This window comes from Thunnus albacares, chromosome 15 (assembly GCF_914725855.1).
Source record: "Thunnus albacares chromosome 15, fThuAlb1.1, whole genome shotgun sequence".
Classification (NCBI taxonomy): domain Eukaryota; kingdom Metazoa; phylum Chordata; class Actinopteri; order Scombriformes; family Scombridae; genus Thunnus; species Thunnus albacares.
The window spans coordinates 16626374-16645729 of NC_058120.1; the positions used below are offsets into that span (position 1 = coordinate 16626374).

At 38.8% G+C, this 19356-nt stretch overlaps 2 protein-coding genes across 3 annotated transcripts in view; both read right to left on the reverse strand.

The window, feature by feature from the left end:
• The window catches only part of rcan3 (regulator of calcineurin 3), a 42442-nt gene extending 32887 nt beyond the window's left edge, over positions 1–9555 (reverse strand). The window contains exons 1-2 of one of the 2 annotated variants that reach the window (XM_044374966.1): positions 9421–9555; positions 5571–5841 (exon numbers count right to left, since the gene is read on the reverse strand). In XM_044374966.1, the coding sequence (XP_044230901.1) occupies positions 5571–5777 (207 nt within the window). In that variant the 5' untranslated portion in view covers positions 5778–5841; positions 9421–9555. Of the gene's footprint in view, positions 1–5570; positions 5842–9420 lie in introns of those variants that run through there. The other variant, XM_044374968.1, reaches the window with a different exon arrangement.
• A 1345-nt stretch (positions 9556–10900) lies between these two features.
• nipal3 (NIPA like domain containing 3) lies at positions 10901–17125 on the reverse strand. The gene is made up of 11 exons (XM_044374965.1): positions 16894–17125; positions 16468–16536; positions 15808–15979; positions 15535–15594; positions 14879–15024; positions 13928–14024; positions 13602–13737; positions 13271–13359; positions 12988–13051; positions 12781–12875; positions 10901–12498 (listed from the first exon to the last, which is right to left on the reverse strand). Exons 1-11 carry the CDS (start codon positions 16927–16929, stop codon positions 12311–12313), a joined length of 1152 nt encoding a protein of 383 aa, XP_044230900.1. The 5' UTR covers positions 16930–17125; the 3' UTR covers positions 10901–12310.
• Positions 17126–19356: the final 2231 nt, after the last annotated feature.

A 19356-nucleotide genomic window follows, 5' to 3' on the forward strand; every position in this document is an offset into this window, starting at 1 on the left:
CCGCCCTATGTAATCAACCAAAATTATTAAAATCACTTGTGTGGGTTTACCATGGGCTAACAGGGCCTTTAATATGTTCTGTCACTTTATTCCTTCCCTGTTTAAAGTTCTACCCAGGCAAAAAGACCTTTATGTGTTCAACTTCTGCAGAAAATGATTTAATGTCCATAAAAGATCAGTAATGTTATGTAGAAATTACTGTTTGAAAAGTAGATTTTGTTGCACATACAGTGTTAATTACAATCCAGCATTAGCTTGCCTGATTATATCTGTGGCCTCAGTAGAGGCTCAAATTTTACTGAAAACTTTAATAGTTGTCTTCAGCTTGAGATACTCATCAAAATGCAAGGAGTGATGCAGTTTAACAGAGAAAAGTGGAAAATTGTTATTGGATAAGAAAACACTGTCTTGTCAAATGTGCAAAATACTTTGAGTGCCACAACAGCTCAATTTGGCCAAATTGTGCTTTCCATTGTTGTCTTCTCAGCAATGGAATTGCTTTCTGCTTGCTTCTGTTTGATAAATAGATGCAAAACAAGCACACCAGGTCGGTGAGACAACCCCAGTCAGTGTACCAGAATAATATTCAGGCCGCAGCAGGAGCAGGGGCCAGCGGCACTCACTCACTCTGCACTGCATCATGTCTGACCTTCAGCCTGCCAAGCACCCTCTCCCTCACGTTCACCCCCCCCCCCCCACCCCCCGAGACCGACGCCCAAAAATAGACTGTAGTCTGACAAATGCAAACATATCACTACCACGCGCTTGCATGCACACTATGTACATGCATTGCGTGTGCAGATAACAGACACACACACTGGCACTCACTTTACATCTCACTTTTCACATCCTCTATCACGCTATCTTTAGTCCCTGATGTGTTTCATTGCTCATTGTTCATATATAGATATATACGTATACACATATATATGTATATATGAGTCACACTATCAAACACATTAGACTGAAGTGGGTCCATCTGAGCAGCTCAACTTTTCACGTACTTACAGTACTCTATCGCTGCTACACTGCTAATGCATCACTAAGTGGAACTGTTTGAAAAATCCTTGTAGCACTTCTGCAGTAAAGATAGAGAAAGTTATCCATTGCTGCTGGTATTTTTGGGACTGGGAAACCAATGTGCACATCATTAAATGGTCGGTTCGCCCAAATTATAGAGGAACATATTTTCCCTCTTACTTCTAGTAGTACCTAGCCACGCAGATACAATAGTTATGCTTTTTGTGCTTAGTTATCTCTCAAAACTCAGATATTGTATTGTCACCACTATCAGAGAAATGTCAAGATACACAGCCCTACTGGTGAATTTTATAAATGTCAGTTTTCAATGCTGTGAGCACAAACAAATGACATTCACCTCTATTGATGTAGAGGCAGAAATCTCAGAAACGGGTGACGTTAAACCAAAACTATCTGCACACATTCCACTAGAGCTAAGTGAGAATATGTTTTTTGTAATTTGGGTAAGCCAGTCTTAGCAGGCTGTAATAGCCTTTTCCTTTCTTAATACTTTTTTTGGCCACTTGGCAGCAGAACAAGCTGTGAACACATCATTGACATATTATCACCTTATATAAATATTATACATGATATGGCAAAAACGTTAGCAAACAGTTGCCTATTTATACGTCCAAAAGACACGGGGCAACATTAGCATTCATTCTGAGTGATGTTTCCTTCAGCTCTCCACCAACTCCTGAAGCAAATATCTGGCTCTTTAGCTTCTAAATGCTCCACTATGTTCACCTGTTAGCTGCTATGTTTGTCTCTCTGTCGTTTGGTGCTGGGCATGTAGCAAAAACAATGGGCTGCTCTGCCAACTCTGCAATTCCGTCTTTCAGACCTACTATTACTCAACCCAACTCCTCTGCATCACCCCCATGACCTCCATGATATCCAGGAAGACAGGTGTAAGGGTTTCCATCAACCACCTGCTGGCTCCACTCCAACACCACCAGCGTCTAGACTCCAGGGGGGCCTTGTGCTATCTCCTATCTTCATAACACTTTATGAAGATGCTTCACATCGTCGTTGATCTCTCCTGATTGAAATGAAAGTGATGTGAGCCCAAACAGGAGGCTGTAAAACCAAAACAATGACCTTCAAAGATGCCCAATATAGCTTAAAAAGACTGCAGAGTCAGGTAATAATTCTTCATCTTTAACATTGAACTTGACAATGTGACCCATTGTCCATTTAAAAAAATATTGAATAGTGCAGGTTTAGCTGAAATTAATCATTTAGTATTACCCTGCAGCAATGCAGACCACTAACTTAAAAACATCTTGTTTAGTTTTCATTACGTGTCAGATAAAAACATTTTGTTTGGTGTTGAGTTAAGCTTGCAGCTGGCGCTTGCTTGATTGCGCTGGTTATGGATTGAGGAGGGCTCAGTCTGACAGCAGCAGGAGCAGTGATGAAAGCTTTGCTCAGTGCTGATTAGGCCTGATATACACTGGGCCCTATGAGGGACCACTTATAATGGCTTCTCTGACCTTTCTCTTGACAAGCACAGAAACCACTTTGCCTCGTTACTTTGCCCACACACACACCTCTGTCTCTACCTCCCTCACTCTTTGTGCACACTTGTTTTCCGAGGGTGCTACAGATAATGAATCATGTTGAAATTAGAAACCACACTGGCTGCGGCTGTGTTCGGTCTATGCAACACTGTTAATCGTATTCACAACAGAATGAGATGAACATTCCTCAGACCACAATGAAAATCAGTCTAAGGAAGCTAATCAGGGCTGTATGCGACTCAGCACTTTACAAGTCAAATCTGATATGACTCAGTGCAGACTCAGTACAATTGAATTTGGGTAACAATTGTGGGGTGGGTGAAGGTTCTTTTGGTTTATTTTGGTTTAGAGACAACATTGTATTATAGACCGATAAAGTCCTGTACTTCCAATCATTGTCCCTGGTGTTTACACAGTCCATTAACCTTTATCAAGCTGGAGAAAGGTGTTCCACTGAAAAACTAGAAAAATTTAATCATATGTACAAACAATACATTTTTTTTCCAGGAAGAATAAAACGAAGGATGTATTTGGTGTGACGTTTTTCCAAAGAAAGTAACAGGAAAGACTTGCTGACGTGCTTTCCATTGTGAATATTTATCTTTCTCAAGCAAGTTTCATGTTCTGATTTTCATATTTAACAAAGGTGGTCCAGAAGGTAGGAAAACACATTAATTCATCTAAAATCCTTCAATATACTTTGAAAAATAGTCAACAAAATAGTCTTCTAGGGCTACTAGAACTACTTCTACGGGCTACTAGATTTAATTTAAATGGAAACATGGAGAACATGGAAAATCAAAAATAATGCCTGTTTGAACAACTGATCCGACAGATCATTAAAACCATTAAGTGTAAGGGTGCAGCACTGTTATAATCACAAGAATTTATTTTTAATTAATAAAATGAATAATTAACCCAACTGTTTCAGCGAAGTGGTGGGCTGATCTGGCAACGCCTGAGCTGAACTTCCTAACGAAACAGTAAGCAGTTCTAAGGCGTCTCTCCATTTTACCTAAAAGCTGGTCAGGAGAACAAAATACTGCACATAAAAGAGAAAGTGTGCCACTAGGTTCTACTTTCTTTTCACTAATGCAGAAGAAAGGAAAAGGCTTTTACAGCCTGCTAAGAGTGTCTTATATATATGGGGCTCTCTCTCTCTCTCTCTCTCTCTCTCTCTCTCTCTCTCTCTCTCTCTCTCTCTCTCTCTCTCTCTCTCTCTCTCTCTCTCTCTCTCTCTCTCTCTCTCTCTCTCTCTCTCTCTCTCTCTCTCTCTCTCTCTCCTCTCTCTCTCTCTCTCTCTCTCTCTCTCTCTCTCTCTCTCTCTCTCTCTCCTCTCTCTCCTCTCTCTCTCTCTCTCTACTAAAGGAGCACAGCGTGATTACTGAAACAGCACATCCTCCTGCATGCGAGCCTTTGAGAACAGAAACAGAAGGTAATGTCGGTGTTGGGAGAGAGCCAAGAGCCCAAAGACACAAAAATGTAGGTTGCCATGTCCCTGTTCTTCACTGATGATGTAGAGTTTAGAGATGTCAAGTTTTTATCAGCTGAAATTTTGCAATTTTAGAAAAAGCTAAAGACTCTGTGTGTGTACGGGTGTGTGCAGAATCAAACAGCACTGCTACAAGCCAAAAACAACCTAATAAAGTTCCTGTTCGTGCTTTGAAAATATCACAAGCAACCTGTTTTTTTTTTTTTTTTATTTCATACCTCATCCCTTTCCTGTCCTCATTTTGAAAGTTTAAATAAATGTCAAAAGTTCTATTTTTAGCATGGCTCATTTAATTGAACCATATGGAGAACAATCTATTGACATGCTCTGACTGAAGGGTGCGTGGGTGGCATTTCCACTTAAAAGCCAGAGTGTGAATTGTAATGAAGTGAGGAGGCAAAATGAAAAGGGAGGGAAGGGAAGGGAAGGGAAAGGAAGGGAAGGGAAGGGGGAGGACTCCACTGCTAGGAGCTATGGGTGTACAAACAGCAAACTCACAAAGCAAGAGTGATTCATTTAAAGGGATTTTGTGTATGCGCCAGATTTAGCCTCTCTGCTTTGCATTTATATACACAGAGAGGATAAATAAAGAACACTTAGGAGAGAGAGACAGAAGGGGAATACTAAAAGAATCGAGAAAGGAGAAGAAAGTTAACATGCGAGTGTGTATGTGGTGATCAGAAAGAGGACAGAAAACTGTTAAAGGAAGATGAGATGGATAGCTTTAAGATACAGAAGAGAGAGATGCATAGACTTGACAGACAGATTAAACAAGATACAAAGACAGTAGAGGAGATGTGAAGCATGCCAGCTGCAACTACTAGGAATAGAGGGACAGCATTTTTTGGATTGTTGAAAATTTAAAGCATTATCTTTGTATCCTTCTCAAGCAAACAGCATCCAGTGATCCAAGTATTCTCTCCGTGGAGCCTGATAAAGCTGCGACGGACAGACTCGACGCATCCTAGAGAGGCCTCGATGGCATATAAATGTGTGTGCACGAGTGTGATTGTGTTTGATGCTTTAGTATGGAGGCCTGTGGACACATCTAGAAGCACAAGTGGGCATGTATGAGACACTGCATGGGGTGATGATTGAATGACATGCACAGGCACATGGATTAAGGCTAACGATTCTGTGCAAGCCATATTGTAATCCTCTGCCCTGCATTGATGTTCCCTGGCAAATAAACAGCTGGCATCAGGTGTGTGTGTGTGTGTGTGTGTGTGTGTGTGTGTGTGTGTGTGTGTGTGTGTGTGTGTGTGTGTGTGTATGTGTGTGTGTGTGAGAGAGAGAGAGAGAGAGAGAGAGAGTGTGTGCCTTTGCGGTTGAGCAATCAGCAGCACAGCTTGAGATGGTGACTGGACTTTGACAGGCAGGAGCAAAAGCTGTGGATGACATCATGCACATGTTGCTGGGCTTTAAGTCTCGGATGCGCTGACACATTCAGCAAAGATGACTCAAACATACACAGACTCACGCACACACACATACAACCAAAATACGACCCAGAAAGTGAGTTTGCTCAATCTCACCCTGTGCGCGTCCTCTTCGAACACGGCTTCATGGACGCTGCACGCGAAGAGCGCCGTGGGGAGGTCGCTCAGATCCATCATCTCCTCCGCCATGCCGTCCTGATCGTTCTCCCCAAACACCATGTCCTCCTCCTCCTCGTCCTCCTCAGGATCGCTGCTGTAGGCCTCTGAGCCGTTGCTCCAAGCCTTGGAGCTCTCTCGCAGCATCTTGAGCCTTTTAGGAGGCCGCAGACAGGTGGGTGTGGGACCACAGAGGCTGGGAAAGATCCGACTGGGGAGAAGGGAAGGTGAAGAGATCGGACATTGGGAGATAAGGTGAATATACTGGCTGGACGTTTGTGGAGAAAATGAGGTGATAGTGAGACAGCGGTGCGTGAGGATTTCAGGGTCGCAGTAAAGTGTTCATCAAGGGATGATACTACGCAAGGTGCAGGAGAGATAAAAGAGAGACAGGGAGAGAGGAAAGAATGAAGATGAAGGAGAGAGTGACAGCAAAAGCACACGATAATGAACAAATGTCAATAGGAGCAAAGATGTGGTAACAAACAACAAAAAAAAAATTATAAAACAGAGAGGAAAAAAGCCAAAAGTTCCATGTTTAGATCCTTCTTTTAGGTCAGTTTTCTTGCTTGAAATATCACAATTTCAGTCTGTCTGTTAATGCTTCAATTATATCTAAGCATTCGTTGGTGATGAAGAGAAAATATACCAGCTGCTCCCAGTACAGAGTCTCTAGAGAACCATCTTGCAATCTTGCACGGATGCCTCGCAGCTGAAACAATTAGTTGATAAACAGAAAAATAACTGATAACTGATTAATCGTTTCAGGCGTTTTTCAAGCAAAAATTGTGAAAAAAGGTTACGTTCTCAGATTCCAGCATCTCAAATGTTTATTATTATATATGACAAAGAGTAAACTGAATATCTTTTGGCTTGGGTTTTTATATCTGATTGACACTGGGTGAATACTTGGGTTGTGCCTAATAGCATTGGGCTAGTTAGTTGTGAGTTGTATAGATCAGTGTATACTTCTTCCTACTCCCTTTCAGACATGTAATATTTATTTATGTTGTTTATGAGAATTTGTTTATTGAGAGTTTGCAGTAGGGGAGAACGGGGTAAATAGAGCCAGTGGGTATAATGAGCCACCCCCTTTATCTAGATAACCATAACCAAAATGAATCATGTGAACACAAATTAAGAAAGTATAATCACATTACTCAATCCATCTTGGACTCAAGCACATGGAGAGAGTGGTCAGCAAAACAGAGCAAAAAAAAAAAAAGATTTTTGTCATGCCAAGTGAATTCATCATGTCACTAAAGTTATCAGTCTTGTATCTTAATTAAAAAAGATAAGTTTTGGACATTATTACATGTTGATTTAAGTCAGTGTAAGCTACAAAACAAGGTCATAAACTTAGCATAACTGTGGATCTGAGCCACTGTGTGAAACAGTTTTGTCAAAATGAATGTAGTGGGGTAAAACGTGCCAGTGACATTGGGGCAAGTTGAGTCAATGGCTCAATTTACCCCCATAAATTATTTTCTGATATTCTAGAGACTAGAGACCCTGTTCATGTTAATGTTTGATCACTGTTACAAGTATTACAATGTTGATGAATAAATACCTAATTGTTGACTGATGTTAAGTTTAAGCCACACACAAACATGCTGTACATACAGATGGGTGGCAAATTAAAGGAAAAGCCAACATAAAGTGTCTTAGTAAGGTGTTGGACCACCAGAACAGCATCAATACACATGTTACATGTTCCTAACAGATACTATCAAAGGTAAAGTGTGGGACTCGGTCATTGTAACTTTAGAGGGAATGTCCAGGGAGGAAAAGCAGATAATGATTTGGCCTTCAACTCTTAATTCTCAGCAGAGACCGAAAGAAACTCCCAAGAGATATGGTGAATTAATTAAAAATAACTGTTAGGGTGATGAATATGGGATGATTGTGATGCATGTGTATGTATGTATATGCAAGTACCAACACTGAACTTCATTCAGTATCTCTTCAGCCTAGCAAACTGGGAGATTTGGACTTGCAAATATGGATTCTGGATATTGCAATAAAACTCTGAAAGACAACTTACTCTCTGTGAATTCATCTTAAATTTCCACTACAGTTATCCCGGAGGAAACAACTCCCATCAAGGTAGAAATCTTTGATCATAGGATAAAGGTGATCACTCAGAACAACTTTGTATTGATTCACAGCGACCCTTCCCTTTAAGGGGACAAGTGGACCCAAACCACGCCAGAAAATGCCCCCCAAAGCATAACAGAGCCACCAGATCCCCTCACTGTAGGGGTCAAGCATTCAGACCTGGACCAGTTTTTCCTTTAATTTGTCACCTGTCTGTATACACAAAAGCACATTTACACACATATTCTTTCTGTAGCTAACACACAAAGATCACAGTTTAATCTTTACTGAAAGTGTTTAGGTAACATGTTGAACAACAGGACACAAATATATAATTTTACTGAAAAGTATGAGTTTTTGCCTTTGTTAAATTGATGGCATTAATAAAGTTCAAAATTATCTCAAATTAGTTTGATTTTGTGTGATTTTTATATCAGTATTTAATGGTAACACTACTTACCCATAGAGCGCTCAATTTACCCCATCCCCATGCTCATTTTACCGCCACCTTGGGGTAAGTTGTGCCATAGGACTTAACTTATCTAATTAGATTTGTTTTAACTTCCATGGGTACACAACAACCTGAGGTATATATAGTTACTATTATTTGAAACAAATACACTTTCATATTGCAGTAAAATCATCAAATGTAAAAAGTGGCTCATGTTACCCAGTTCTCCCCTATATATTTACTGTTCATTTTATTTCTTATTTTTGATTTGTTCTTTTTTTTCTTTTACTTATTTGTTACATGTTCAAAATAAACATAGACAAACATTTGAAGACATCACTTTGGCTTTTTTTTTTTAAATCAATTAATCTAAAGGGTAATTGGCAGATTAATCAATAATGAAAATTATTAGTTATTTGCAGCCCTAGTGCCATGAGATAGGCCTATTTAATATCTATATTGACTTAATAGTTTCCTGATGAACTTTCACCTTCAAAATTATTTGTGAAACAAATCACTAAGTTTAGTCATAAGAATACAATTTTAAAAGCAACACAGCTGAAAACAAAAATAACTTGAGTTACTTAAATAATTTGAAGAAAATGTTATGATGAAGCCAATTATGACACAAATACATAAAACTTTCATTGTCATTTTTTCTGTAACACCAACCTCTCCAACACTGTACTGAGGATAGAGTGACATCTAGCGGCGCATATGACCAAATGAAGCTTATCATCTCTATTTTTTATCACAATAACGTCTGAAAATCAACCAGGTCTCAAATACTCAGAATCAATACAGAGTGGATATTGATTATTGATCAAAAACTATAACCTGCAGTAATTTTATACCTGTAAAATGACGTGGCACTGGAGCACACGAGGGCAGTGGCACCAATTACGTCACACGCCCTCAGTATAAATGGCCGGAGAGGGTCGTGACATCAAAGCATGTATATTGCGTGTAATCCCAAAGGAAACCCCGGTATGTTACGCAGAGGGCTCGTGCAAAAAATGCGGCACAAGCGTATATAATAACAGTAATAGATTCTCTTTCGTGAAGGCACTTTTTTGTCTGCCAAACCAAATACTATTTTCAGCCTATAATGAAAGAAAATCCATACGAAAGTTCCCACATAGTCATGGTAGCGCTCACACGACTAGAAAACCCTAGAAATTAAGTTCATGTTGTAATTTCTCTACTCGGTTTCAAATGCTATTCAGTGTCTGTATAACTCACCTCACTACCGTCAGTGAAAGCGGCAGAGACAACTCATTTTCAAGAGGACTAAAAGCAGAATTTTCAGCCGACTTTGTAGCAGCTGCTGTGATATTTCAGGGTCTGCTGTCAGACGCGTCGGTGTTTGTTGTTGCTGGATTACTAAATATTATCGGATGCAGCCTACTCCAGCGTCAGGGAGCCGCAGGTGAGACCAATGAGGGGCCGGCGTAGCCTCACAGCGACCAATCAGGTTGCAGCAAAGGGGAGGATGCTGCACGTCAAGATTGGTGGCGATCAAACGGCGAAGTGGTACACTGCGCGCGCCCTGCTGCGAACTGCGCTTCAGTTTGTTTGAGCCGTGTCACTCCGCCGGTTGATCAATCAATAACCTCATCTGTTGTGTAAACGTTATGAGGTAGTTACATCTCTACCGACCTTTTAATGTTTGCAGATAGATTACAGTTAATCCTTGTGGATCCACCTGTTGCTCACACATTTACAGGACAAAATACTTGAATTTTGAATGTTTAAAGTTAAATTTAGTTCCTCAACTTAAGCATCACCATGACTTGTTGCAAACATGAGGTTAAAGGGTTTCAAAAAGAGGCAGGTTGTTGGTTTTAGTAGTATATTTTACACACCAGAGTGCACACTGGATTATAGGACTCCACACACACAGCTAAATAAATGAAATTGTTGTTAAATAGTTGTTATTTTGGATAATATCCAAAATCATCCTCATCATTACCATCACTGAACTTGTATGGAGAGCTGTGGTGTGCAGTTTGTGAAGTAGGTTTCGTTTTTGCAGAATGATTCAACAACACAGTTCATGACTGCACTGTGGTAGCCTATATGTTGGCACATTTATCATTTGCATTTCTAACGAAAAGCATGGTGAGTAACATCAGTGTGAATTTAGGACAAAATGTGGTTTCCTCATCAGCTTTTGCCTCATTTTATTCAGTGAGTATAGTATTAGATGTATGTCAAGTTTTTAAAAACCAGTGAAGCTGAGAAAATTTTGTGATCAACAAATGCTTATCACAAGTTCCAGGTATGAACATAATCTAACCATTTAAACACATGAAGCTAGTGCTGCAATCATATTTATTATTGATTTATCAATTAGTTGTTTGGTCTAAAAAAGTCAGAAAATTGTGAAAAAGGTTGATCACTGTTTCACAAAGCCTAACGTGCAACCCAAAGATCTTCAGTTTACTACGTTAGAAGACTGAAGAAACCAGAAAATACTCAGATTTAAGAAGCTGGAACCTGGAAAAATTAGGATATCTTTTCTTTAAAAATGACTTAAGAGAAGTAATTATCAACATATAATTTACAAGGAGAAAAGTTTACAGCTTAAACAGTGTTTCAAAGGCTGTCAGGCTGTCTTTCAGTTAGTTCACATAGGGATGCAAATGTTGAGCTTCTTCACGTAACACACTTCAGTCAACAACCTTAGGCCATACCACCAAAATAACCACATACTACATACTGTGCTGAGGCTCTCTGCTTTATTAACACTGTAAAAATGCATTGCCACATACTGTATGTAGAGGTGGAGTGTATCCGATTTATACAGCCTTTTATTCATTGTGGAGTATTTATCATAGAACACTTAAAAGACATTTCACTTACTGCTGTATTATCTTACAGCTTCTAAAAATGAAAAGGTTACATTACAAATAATTCATGGTAATTTATCAACATCAACTTAATATCTTCAGTTTTATTTCTTGATATATTGTCATCAGAAACTCCAAGGTGTTAAGTTAAAGGAAAACCAGAATTAACTATTTTTAAGTTCTTTAAGGCAAATTTAGACTTGTAGACTTTTTCCACTTATACATTGAACAAATTGTACAGTATATCAGTAATTTCAAAATGCAAATGTATTTTGAGTAGTCAAAACCGTTACTACCTTTCTTTTCAAAGCATTTCAGAGTTTTGTTTTGATTCAGAGACGCACTGACAGATCAGTTGCCTTTTGATAACTGAACTGCTGCAGTGATGCTTCCCTCGCCTACCTGGGTTATGTACAGCATTTACGGTAATTTATCCAGTGTAAAGCTACTTTTCAAGGCACATTAAAAGCAAACTTAAAAATTAATAAATAAATTATAATAAATTAAAACTACAGCCATTGTTTGGTCACATCGGAAAAAAAGTATTAATACAATCCCACCAGCGAGGCAGAGAACAGTGGAGTGAAAACTGCTCGCAGAAGACAGTTAGAGACAGATGTTTAAAACAGCTGCAAAGTTAAAATGTTCATTGGCAAGTCTTCTGAAGAAGTCTGCAGCTACATTATATATATTCATATAATAATGTTGGTAATGACCTGAAATTGAGGAGTAACTTCACTATCCTCTTTAAAAATGGAAGAACGCATCACTGTATGTTCCCATTTATGGCTAAATGGGAACAAAATTGCTTAACAGTCACACTGAGGTCAGTCCTCACACCTCAAAGCTAACACGGGGTAGTAAGCTTCAAGGCACAACACTGTATCTGCAGTCATATTTCTGCAGCCATGTTTGTGAATCCACGTGTCCTGTACTGACATCACATCCAGCAGCTTCACGTTAGTTCTGTTGATTTTTTTGGAATGAATACAGCTGACATCTTCTGAAAATAGGAAAGCTTCTAAAAAGGTCACATTTTGGTTTAGAAATGTAAAAAAGAAAGCATGTAGAGGAGTGCAAGAGTAAAAAGAACATTAAAGCACCCAATGGACACCTCCAACTAGGCTGGAGGGTTGTGGAAGGTCAGGAAATCTTCATATACTGGTGTTCATGTGAAAAGAAAACTGAAGATACCCATATTTGCCTTTTAAGGTCCTTGAATTGTGTTTATAGTGAAATGGAGTGAGAGGAAAAAAGATAAAGAATATAAATGGTTGGTTCTAATCTTTCTTCAGGTCAGGTGGCCCGTGAGATGCATCGATGGATCGGGAGGTGACTGCCGGTTGTCCCAGGTTGACGGGTAGATTAGCAGGAGCCACTCCATCGTTGTTGACCAGAGTGCCGTACGAGAAAGAACCGGCGAAGTCTGGCTGAACTACCATGCCCTTGTCATGAATAGTTGGGAGACCTGATCACAGAAAAGACAGGTAGTTTAACTTCTATACGCACTTACTGCATGACTTCAAATAAGCAACTGCAGAGTTAAAGTCTCAGTTAAAATCTCAATGTTCAGTTTTCTGTATTTAGTGTTTAAAAGGTACACTTGGCAGGTTTGGTAAAACGCTAAAAAGTGTGAAGAGTAATGAGTTAAAAGACATGTGTACAGTATTTCTATGGAAAAAGAAATGTGCCCAGTGTAGCTTTAAATCTAAATAAAAGTATTTTCTATTCGTGTACAGTTAATACCAACCATCAGTCATGTTCATAGTGACATAAGGCTCAAACGTCTTGGTCCTCTTCCTGTTTTTGGTGATGAGGAAAACCCCCAGGAAACAGACTGCAGCTCTGTACACGGCACAAAGTAATCAGTTACAGCCTTCATCAGATGTCTGTTTTCTGTGTAGCTTAGAGTTGGGCTATAGTGTTATAAATACTGGACTAGTTAATGATCACTCACCCCAGCAGAAACATGCTGATGTGAAGAATGTCTTCATTTTTAAACTCTAAGTAAAACACAGCTCCTGAAAACCAGAAGAAAAGAAACCTTGGATGATTTCCATGTTGTGACTGTAAAGGTGTGTAAAATCAGTGCAAGAGTGCTGCTCCTCAGGCTCCGTAACACTGCTGCTTTTCTTTTGTGTTGGGCAATGAATTGAACACACCTGTTAACTCAGGTCAGATTGAAAACTACCTGTCAAAACACACATAAAAGAATGCAGCAAAGAATCCCAAGAACTCACCAGCAGTCACAGCAAAGATGGTGGAGAAGCCGTAGTTGACACTGGCGATCAGAGAGGAGTCGAACAGCTTACAAGCTTGGGAGAGAAATCTAAGAAGACAGTAACACACAAAATGGTGAACAAATGCTTCTCAAGAAAACTGAAATACCATGACTCATTTTGTCCATCTGTAGCTTGCACCATAGACTCATGATTAAAAACAAGCCAGTGTTACAGTAGTTCATATACAAAAGCTCTTTCAAGAAGGTGTATGTATCTTTAGCTGTTGTCATCATGACTTTTTGCCGCCAACTGCAATAAATACTTTGTCTTTGGTGTTCCTGTCACTCACCTGGCTTGGAAGACGACTGAAGCCACCATGCACACAAACATGACACTGAAGATCGGGTAGTTGAGCTGCATGGTGCCCTCGATGGTGAGAACCAACATGCCGGACACCGCCTTCACTGTAATGACTGTGACAGAGCCTGTGCACAAAACACAAAAGTACAGTTAAACAAAGAACAAACAGTGAAATAAAAATGGTTTCACACCAGCTTTGTCGCCTCCTGAACGTTCAAAACATCGAAATAACTATATTGAATCATGTGGTCAAATTAATTATGGTGACTTTATAGATGGTATGAAATTGATTGGCTTTTAATGCTGGAGACTCACCCAGTAGAGCAACCAGCAGCAGAATAATAGCGAGGTAGTTAGCACTATGCTGCTTGTAGAAGTATAAAAGCAGGCAGAACATGATAATCTCCAGGAGCTGTTGATAAGGATAACAACAACAACAATAAACACCAAATTAGTATCAAACACACAAAACGGGAAACACAGCAGATTCAATAAAAGCCAGATTAATCTTGCAGTTGTCCAGTGTTTGTATGTTTTCATGATTATTGAGATATTTAATCCTTGCCACATTAAATGATGATTTGTGACTGATACACCAGAAATTCAGGGAGTGACAATATGGCCTCTTATAACTGTACGTGCCTTAAAAATTCATTAAAAAAAAGCGACTGTCAGACAATGTTTAAAGATGACACATGACACTAGTAATTGGTATTTAACAATAATACTGTATGACTCACTAGTGCAGATGTCACTGTAATTGTAAATCACGGGAGCCACTGCCTGAATTTCTGGTGTGTACAAACTGCAATTCTGCAAGTTGAACAGACACATTATGCCGAGCAACACTCACAAATAGACCAAATCCAACTCTGACTCAAAGACACAGCATATTTTCTTTTCAACACTACAAACTAAAGCCTCAAAAATGAGCAATGATTTAACACCTTTGACAGTCTCAACAAAAACAAAACATGAGAACTGCCAAACCAGTACTGCAAGGTTTTAAAAGATGTTGTATTGGCATAACATGAATGATGGGTGCAATAGGCGAGTAGAAATTGCATTTTACAGGCCCACATACGTAAAATACAGTCTCTAAAAATGCTGTAACTTTCTAATATACTATTTAGCAATGTCATACGTTTGGCTGCTACACCTAAATCCAGTAGTTTTATATCTCAGTGTGGAGTGGAAGCACAGTAGAGTTGAATGTGTCTAGAGCCTTGAGCTTCTAAGCGTATTAATTAAATGAATATATCTTACCAGATACAAGAGAACAGGCCATCCTACAATATGCGACACAATGTTTTCTGCTTTTAGTTTTTCATGAGAGTTTGGTCCAAACGCTACAAAGAGGTATGTTCCTCCTACGGTGAGGATACAACCCAGGAAGGACAGCCCATAGTGCTCTGAAATAACACACAACAAATGACATATATTCAGTTTCTGTGAAGAAGGAAATAAAACATGATGTAGTAGAAGGACTTACAGTCATCAGTGAAACTTGGCAAACAGTATTTTTTTTTTATTACACAAGAAATTGTACCTTTGTAAAATCTTATAGCATTAGCTTCCAACAAAATAAGGTGTGCGCATGGGTAAACCTTTTGACTATAATTCAGGTCACTGTATAACAGCTAAAGAGGCAGAATGCAGTCTGCCAAGTGCCATGAGGCTGATTAGGAATTTGCATACAATGGCACCAATTCAATATCATTTCCTTGTGAGTGTCAGTGACAGTGCCACTGCAACCACATCTTCTGGCAAACACATATGCAAAACTTACTGATTGATTTAAGGCCTTCAATAGTGTGAACAGTTTGCACTAGCAACAGTTTTTTCTTTCTGAAATTCGATGTCCCTGATTTGAGTTGCACCCGATTCAGCTTTTACTTAGTTTTTACTAATGTTGAACTTACTTGCTAAGTCCTTTGTCTTAGATTTCTCACGCAGAAAAATAAGGCCCAAAATTGAGCTCGCTGAAAAACAAAGAAAAGCATAATGCAAGATGTTAATACAAACTTTCCTTTTCATTTATTTGATGTACAAGTTTGATACTGTTAATACATATTTTTAAGGCCATTTCAGAGTGAAACTGCTTCGTTTTGTAAACGATTTATGAGAGATTATACTGAATATTTATGCCCATACATCACTGACAATATATCAGGGAATGTGAAACAAACACTCACTCAGGACAGACACAGCATTAAGAGGTGCTACAAGAGCGAGGGGTGCGAAGGCATAAGAGACAAAGTTGGCTGATTCCCCAAGACAGGTCAGTAAAAAACCGCACCACCAGGTCTTTGTGCGGTAGAAGGCACGCGGGTCTTTTGTCCCTGCTAACGTCACATGGCTGTATTTCTGTAAGTGAGAGGCATGCTGGTAAAACACATTGATTGACAGAAGGTAAACAGAAAACTAACTGCATGCTATGCATAGCCTAAGGAAAGCAAACACATAAAGTTGTCTTAAACCAAACAAGGCAAAATGGTTTTGCTGTTGGGAAATTATAAATAAACAGTATAGCAGGGATGGGCAATAGGGGGAAAATGAATGTATCATGATAATGTGATAGAATATTTAATACATAAAAACTTCTATGAAAGCTAATAAAGTATATAGTAATTAAAGTGTAGCCCTATTGAAGATGATGTATACTGACAGAGTAGTGACATAAGAGCACAGTAATAAAAAGGCAAAACGATACCATATAGGAGACATAATGACTGTACTTGCAATTTTAACTACCTTATTATGCATACAATACAGTATGTGCAGTACAGATATAATAACAGACACTAGAGTAAGTAAATATCGGGGTTTCTTCAATAGAAGAAGAAGCTCTGTACCTGAATACTTAAGGCGATGCTGACAAGTACATTTCCAAAAATAGCAAGCAAAGTCCCAATGAGATTGTCCTAAAGAGGAAAGAAATATTCAGTCGATTCAGTTACATTGAATAAACTCATTCATATAACTTGCATAACTTAACTGTAGTACACTTAACAAAAACATGATTTCAGTTGAGTGTTTTCATTGGCATTATGTCTCTGTGGCAACTCAAAGATGTGAAGTTATCATGAAGTTATGTTTCCTTACTGACATTCAAGTAGGAGTCTGAAGTATACTAATATATTTTGATATAAAATACACTTTTTCGACGTGGAGAGACATAAAATACGGATACCAAAAACGTCCTTAAAATGTTTTTACAGTTGTAACGACAGAATACACTGAAACGACGACTACAAAGTGAGCTAACTGCTGTGTCTCACCGTGTAGGAGCCTCCGTCAGCTCGGTTGTTTAGCATCCTGTTGTCCTTCACTAATTATCCGCAGCAGCCAAACATTCACATACAAGATATTTCATGTTGTCGCTTTGCCTCTGGTTCGATATAAACTATCTACCGTTAATTTTTGTTGGGTTTGTCTGACGTTACGATGCGGTAGACAACATCTCCGAGACGAGCAGCATCTTACTTCCGGATTGAATTCACTTGTTTTAGTATACAGCATGACGTACGACAGTTACGCTTGAGTCACGTGACTCTGGACAACTGCGAGGTTTTATTTACAAATTTAATATCACAGACGACAAAAGAGGATTGTTTATCTGATACGATGGAATCTGCACATTGATGTCCGAGCTTATTCCTCAATTTATATGTTTTCCTATCATTCAATATTATTTTTATTACTATTTTTTTTAAAAAGCTTTACTCAGAAAAATACAATATACGTACTGTTTCTTGTAGGAATATTGATTATGCAGTAGATTCAAATCAGCAAGGCTAAACTGACAATAAATACAAATAGATACATACATAAATACAAGTACGTTTTGTGTTTCTTATTTGCAGCTGTGTACAGTCTGTTTAGCCTGCAGCGCTGCAGTACCACTTGAGGACAGTAGGCTGTGCCATTGAGCCAGAATTGCCTCAAAAGCATATACAACTGATATTGATCAATTTAATTGATACTCAAATGCTAAATTCTTGTATCGCACTTAAAGGGCAGTGGTTCATCATCCTTCAGACACTCCGCTAATATCCAATCCTAATTATTTTCTAAGCTTTCTACACATTCATTACAACCAGATTGCATGTGTTTGAATTAGGCAACACTGTTCATTTACATAAACAAATCTTTTTTAAAAAATGACTGAATGAAGGCAGCCCCTCCTGTCCCCTCCCTAAAAAAAAGAGTGATAATGACAATCTCATCATCATATTGTAATATTGACTAACACTGATGGTATGTTCTCTTTTCTATTTGTGTCATTAGAGCAGTACGTCAGCAACAGTGTTTCTATAATAGGAGTAGTGGAAAAAAACAAAGGAAGGTCAAAGAAGGGTGTGAGCTACTCTTTTAAAAGAAAGCATAAGTGTTTTTTTTTTCAAGTTTCAAAAGCAGATGTAAATCATGTGAACAACTGATGAGTCAGTGCTTCCACACGCGATACTGGCAAGAAATATGGCAAAGTGCAGTCGCTGTGGTAATACTTGTGGACATTGGTTTCAGAAAGTTTTCCATGTATCTCGGATTTTTAATGTGGAAGATGTGACTTAAACTAAGTTGAAATTGCAAACTAACAAAAATAGTATACTATTTTATATGTATTACTCTGGTCCAAACCTAACTTGACACTTTGAGCTTGATATCAGGCAACAAAATTACCTCTTTAACATTTAACATGAAATCTGCAATAACATTCCCTCCTTACATCTCATTTGCTAACCAGCAGAGGGAGTGAAACACCACAGCTGGAAGAATGCCATCAGCCTGTCATGTTGTGCTCAAATCAAAGCCAAGACATTCCTATGCAAATGATCTGTAGTCATTTCGATCGGCATTTAATTTTGCTCTGTGCCTGCAATAATCTGACTACATGAATAAGTGAATGCATGCTTCATGTGAAAGTAATACAGGACATTAAGTATGTATTATTGGCAAACTGTCCCCCTTTTTTTCTGACTTGCATGTAGTGAGAGGCAATTATTTGCTCTGAGGTGTGAGCTGACACTTTCTGCTGTAGATTTTTATCAAACGATACAACTGAATACTGTTTGATTGGTCATGGATGTGTTCTTCTTCGTCAGTATCCAACAAAACCTGCAAGATAATCATGACATCCAGTGACAGCTCAGTTGCACTGTTGTTTCCTTTCACCTTTTAGCCTAAAAAGAGTTATCAACACAACTTGTGCATGTTCTTCAGGTGGATTGTAGCTAGGTCTTGCATGATATGGTGAACATATCTGTAATTCATGAGGCTAAAATAGAGACTGGTGCAATTTTATAATAGTCAAATTACTTTTGCAGATTAAATCATCATCTTCCTCCAAACTACAAAGCCTCTCTTGCCTGCCACGCCTGTTACAACATAATGTCCTTCATGACTTGCTGGAATGAGATGGGCGTTATGGGCTGTAGATATTCATCACACAGACACTGATTACAACTCACAGACTGAGGGGAGCGGGAGTAAACACAGCCAGTGAACAGGTGCTTCTTCCCTAGGGTGTTAACAGGTGTGTGGAGGTATTCAGGTAAATAACTTTTTCCACCGCATTACCTCATATGAGGTGAGAATCATGTTATTCAGGGTGAATACACCTTTCGATTAACCTCACAGTCAAAGTGTCAAGAATATGATAATCGAAAGCAGACAAATTATAGCATTAAGATCTTGCATAAAGATACATATTTAACACAGACATTTAGAAATGTTTTGTAATA